At 44.0% G+C, this 5,837-nt stretch overlaps 1 protein-coding gene across 1 annotated transcript; it reads right to left on the bottom strand.

Moving 5' to 3' along the window:
* Positions 1-669: 669 nt before the first annotated feature.
* On the bottom strand, positions 670-1,200 carry LOC124655351 (dehydrin DHN1-like). The gene is made up of 2 exons (XM_047194260.1): positions 988-1,200; positions 670-882 (listed from the first exon to the last, which is right to left on the bottom strand). The coding sequence occupies exons 1-2, from the start codon at positions 1,198-1,200 to the stop codon at positions 670-672; spliced, it is 426 nt and encodes a 141-aa protein (XP_047050216.1).
* Between the last annotated feature and the right edge of the window lie 4,637 nt (positions 1,201-5,837).

The following is a 5,837-nucleotide window of genomic DNA, read 5'->3' as shown; positions in this document are numbered from 1 at the left end:
TGGATTTCTCCCGACCCATACCGTCACCACCCCGAACAATCCGAACTGCTCCACCTCACATGTCGTCCACCAATGTACGCCACCACGGTCTTGAAGCCATCCTCGCCTCAGGTTGTCAATATGGGACGACTCTCCTGGCTTTAACAATGGACACGACTAATTCTCCATGACATCACCTGTTTCACATGCAAATTATTTGCGCACTTGTGCATTTACACAAATCAGCATGAACAAACAACAGCTTAGAATTCGGTTGAGCTCTAAATTCATTCTTGATCAACCTAAAACTAGCAAAAACGTTCAACAATATTATAGTCGGGCCAGTAAAAAGCTCATGGCTTCACTTCTATGTCTTCAAACAAAACATTGTGTCCTGGAAGGAAAGATGTGTGCATATTGTCCAAGCTCGAAGCGACGGAAAAATGAACCAGTTTTGTTTTCCTCACACCTTGCATACCAAAATAATATACAACACGAATATGTTTTATTACGATGAAGGACATATACTACATACGAATGCACACACGTCGGTTCACAGCAAGCGTAAAACATGCATAACGCTGACACCGACATCACAGATCATGTCGGTGTCAAGAACACGCGTCCACGCGCCGTCGCACGCGCGCGGGACAACTTATTCTCGGCAGGTATGCGTACTGATAGAGTAGCTCAGTGCTGCCCGCCGGGAAGCTTCTCCTTGATCTTCTCCATGACGCCCTTCTTCTCACCGGTGGCCTCCGCACCCGTGCCGTGTGCGCCGGTTGTCGCTGCCGTCTGATGCTGCTCGGCAGCGGTGTCCTTGTGGCCTCCTCCGGGGAGCTTCTCCTTGATCTTCTCCTTCATCCCCTTCTTCCTCCTCCCGCCCTCACCGTCGTCCTCAGACTGCATATAACATCACAACAAAGTTAACCAACAGCGCAAGCACAACAACTGAATATCGATGATGTATACAGAGAGAGAGTGAGGCTGCCGGCCGGCGGAACGTACCGAGCTGGAGCTGGAGCTGCCGGAGCGGCGCAGCACGCCGTCGGTCTTGTGGTCGTCCTTCATCGGCTGGAGCTGCCCGCCGCCAGTACCCGCAGCAGCGGCGGCGCCGTGTGTTCCCGTTGGTCCGCCAGTGACGCCACCGTGCCCGGCCACTGGCTGGCCGTACTCCTCCACCTTGTTGGTCTCGTGCCCGTGCTGCCCCTGGTACTCCATCGTCGTCGACTGGTTTTCTGGCTTACACTCTGCTAATGGTCGATCTGCTGGTGATGTCTTGAACTGTTGCGAGTTGCGATTGAGAGAAATCGCAGCTGATCAACTGGTTATTTATAGCGATGGGCTCCTTTACAAGATTATGGTACACGCAACTAGCTGGCATGGAGTAGGGAGAGTACGTGTACTTACACATATGGGTCTCGTTATCATGGAGTGGTTATCCCGACACTAAACAAAGCTGGGACGGAAGCTGTGCATGCCACACAGCCTTGTCGGCGGCGACACGTACACCTTCGGGCTTTCGCGAAGGACCTGACTGGGGCGATCGATGAGTTTGTAATGGGTACAGCGTTACATGCTAGGTGGAAAATACGTTTTCTCTTAATCTCCATTTTCAAGGCAAACACTACGGGAAATGCATAAGGTGCCGACGGCAAGAACCTGTGCCGACGGTTTTTTATCGGGGCCGTCGGCACAAGGTCCATTCCTAGCTGGCCATCAGAACGGCCGTCGGCACAGGATTGTCGTCGGCGTAGGGAGTCATGTGGCCGCCGACATAGTTGCGGCGTCAGCATAGCCTAGGCTGGTCGTCGGCATAGGTTAGCCGTTAGCACAGAGGTCTCCCCCTGACGGCGAGGCAACGGTGTTAGATCTAAGGCCATCGGCACAAGTTTTTCCTTTTTTTTATCTTCAGCCGTCGGCACAAGCTTTTTTCCTCCACGCACCCCTCGGAATCACCTTTATAGTCTTTTTAAAAAAATATAAGAAAATATTAGAAATTTCAAAAAAAGAAGATCCTTTGAGATGATCATGTATTATGTGTTCGTTGTTAGGAAAATTAACAAACATAAATTTTAATATATTATACAAAATGGCGTTATGTTTCGGTAAAACGACTTTTCTGGTTTGGTGTGACCTCTGACAAAAAGGTTTTTTTATATGCAAATGTATTTACGGAAAATTTTACATGTGATTTCAATGGTCTATGACCGTTTAGCAATGTTTTAGATTCCAAAAAATCCAAAACGAAATACTTATCTTATTCATTGTTTTTCAGCTTTTAGTTTTTGATAAAAATAATTAAAAATAATAAATTTATTGTATTGTTTAATGATTTATTATTACTTATCTTATTCATTGTTGTTTAGTCAACTAATTATTTGGAATTGAAAAAATAAACACGTCTGACATCATCGCCAAAGGGGTAATAGGATTGATAGAGTACTATTATCACCAAAGTATAATTCCTCTAACTACCGGAAGCTCATCCGAAAGGAACGAAGAAGTCAAACTTGCTGGTCTGGGAGTAGTGTGAGGATGGGTTACTGACCGAAATATTTGACCACGAGCGAGTAATTTGACCTAAGGTTGAGCACGGTTAGAGTTAAAGATGACTCTTGTGCGATTAATGAGTCAAACAATTCAAATATTTTTAAAAAGTCAATTAAGCAGGCGCATGGGTCATGCCCATTTTAATATTTGTGAGCCGGTTTATCTCTGCTTATTTACAGTTTGTCATTTAAACATATTGTAATAAGCGAAAAAGTAATCAATCGCCAACTAAGTGTAGATAATGCATATTGTAAAATAGAGAAATTGTATTATAATCTTTCTTAACATATTATCTTTTTGCTAGGAGAAGACAAACATGGCGTCACCTTTGTATATGCCCTTGCATCCATTGTGTGTTTTACCGAAAAAGGGATTGTATTAATATCAAAGTGATGTGAAATACATTCTTAATTAGCTTATATTCCTTCCGTTGCAAAATGAATGTCACACCTTTTTCTAGATAGGATATATCTACACATGAAACTACGTCTAGATATATCTCTATCTAGATAAAATTGCGACAATTATTCTAAAACAGAGGTAGTTGCTGGCGTGCAGTTGACGTGGGAGTTAGAAATCTCGGTGGTGTAACTTTTCTTCAGGTCCCCGGCAACGGCGCCAGAAAAAGAGCTTGATAACGCGTGAAGCACACGTCCGTTGGGAACCTGATACGTCTCCAACGTATCGATAATTTCTTGTGTTCCATGCCACATTATTGATGTTATCTACATGTTTTATGCACACTTTATGTCATATTCGTGCATTTTCTGGAACTAACCTATTAACAAGATGCCGAAGTGCCGATTCTTTGTTTTCTGCTGTTTTTGGTTTCAGAAATCCTAGTAAGGAAATATTCTCGGAATTGGACGAAATCAAAGCCCGGGGGCCTATTTTTCCACGAAGCTTCCAGAAGTCCGAAGACGAGACGAAGAGGGGCCACGGGGTGGCCAAACCCTAGGGCGGCGCGGCCCCACCCCTGGCCGCGCCGGCCTATGGTGTGGGGCCCCCGTGCCGCCTCTTGACTTGCCCTTCCGCCTACTTAAAGCCTCCGTGACGAAACCCCCAGTACCGAGAGCCACGATACGGAAAACCTTCCAGAGACGCCGTCGCCGCCGATCCCATCTCGGGGGATCCGGGAGATCGCCTCCGGCACCTGCCGGAGAGGGGAATCATCTCCCGGAGGACTCTACGCCGCCATGGTCGCCTCCGGTGTGATGTGTGAGTAGTCTACCCCTGGACTATGGGTCCATAGCGGTAGCTAGATGGTTGTCTTCTCCCCATTGTGCTATCATTGTCGGATCTTGTGAGCTGCCTAACATGATCAAGATCATCTATACGTAATTCTATATGTTGCGTTTGTTGGGATCCGATGAATAGAGAATACTTGTTATGTTGATTATCAAAGTTATGCTTATGTGTTGTTTATGATCTTGCATGCTCTCCAGTTACTAGTAGATGCTGCGGCCAAGTAGATGCTTGTAACTCCAAGAGGGAGTACTTATGCTCGATAGTGGGTTCATGCTGCATTGACACACAGGACGGTGACGAGAAAGTTCTAAGGTTGTGTTGTGCTTGTTGCCACTAGGGATAAAACATTGATGCTATGTCTAAGGATGTAGTTGTTGATTACATTACGCACCATACTTAATGCAATTGTCTGTTGCTTGCAACTTAATGCTGGAGGGGTTCGGATGATAACTTTGAAGGTGGACTTTTTAGGCATAGATGCGGTTGGATGGCGGTCTATGTACTTTGTCGTAATGCCCAATTAAATCTCACTATACTCATCATGATATGTATGTGCATTGTCATGCTCTCTTTATTTGTCAATTGCCCAAGCTGTAATTTGTTCACCCAACATGCTTGTTCGTCTTATGGGAGAGACACCTCTAGTGAGCTGTGGACCCCGGTCCAATTCTCTTTCTTGAAATACAAATCTACTTGCAATACTTGTTTTCTTGTTTTCTCTGCAAACAATCATCTTCCACACAATACGGTTAATCCTTTGTTACGGCAAGCCGGTGAGATTGACAACCTCACTTTGTTTCGTTGGGGCAAAGTACTTTGGTTGTGTTGTGCGGGTTCCACGTTGGCGCCGGAATCCACTGGTGTTGCGCCGCACTACATCTCGCCGCCATCAACCTTCAACGTGCTTCTTGACTCCTACTGGTCCGATTAAACCTTGGTTTCTTGCGAGGAAACTTGCCGCTGTGCGCATCACACCTTCCTCTTGGGGTTCCCAACGGACGCGTGTCGAACGAAAAGACAATACGTCAACCACGCGCATCAAGCAAATTTACGGCGCCGTTGCGGGGAGATCAAGACACGGCTGCAAGGGAGTCTCCACTTCTCAATCTCTTTACTTTGTTTTTGTCTTGCTTAGTTTTATTTACTACTTTGTTTGCTGCACTAAATCAAAATACAAAAAAATTAGTTGCTAGTTTTACTTTATTTGCTATCTTGTTTGCTATATCGAAAACACAAAAAAATTAGTTTACTTGCATTTACTTTATCTAGTTTGCTTTATTTACTTGTTGCTAAAATGGCCAACGCTGAAAATACTAAGTTGTGTGACTTCACAACCACAAATAATAATGATTTCTTATGCACACCTATTGCTCCACCTGCTACTACGGCAGAATTCTTTGAAATTAAACACTGCTTTCTTGAATCTTGTTATGAAAGATCAATTTTACGGAATTAGTTACGATGATCTTGCTGCCCATCTTAATAATTTTGTTGAACTATGTGAAATGCAAAAATATAAAGATGTAGATGGTGATATTATTAAACTAAAATTGTTCCCTTTCTCATTAAGAGGAAGAGCTAAAGATTGGTTGCTATCTCTGCCTAAGAATAGTATTGATTCATGGACTAAATGCAAGGATGCTTTTATTGGTAGATATTATCCCCCTGCTAAAATTATATCTTTGAGGAGTAGCATAATGAATTTCAAACAATTAGATACTGAACATGTTGCTCAAGCTTGGGAAAGAATGAAATCTCTGGTTAAAAATTGCCCAACCCATGGAGTGACTACTTGGATGATCATCCAAACCTTCTATGCGGGACTAAATTTTTCTTCACGGAATTTATTGGATTCAGCTGCTGGAGGTACCTTTATGTCCATCACTCTTGGTGAAGCAACAAGGCTTCTTGATAATATGATGATCAACTACTGCTGAATGGCACACGGAAAGAGCTCCACAAGGTAAGAAGGTAAATTCATGTTGAAGAATCCTCTTCCTTGAATGATAAGGTTGATGCTATTATGTCTATGCTTGTGAATGATAGGACTAATATTG

The sequence above is a fragment of the Lolium rigidum genome, chromosome 5 (genome assembly GCF_022539505.1).
Source record: "Lolium rigidum isolate FL_2022 chromosome 5, APGP_CSIRO_Lrig_0.1, whole genome shotgun sequence".
Lineage (NCBI taxonomy): Eukaryota > Viridiplantae > Streptophyta > Magnoliopsida > Poales > Poaceae > Lolium > Lolium rigidum.
The sequence above is the reverse complement of the archived record's forward strand: the minus strand, read 5'-3'. Positions and strand labels throughout refer to the sequence as shown.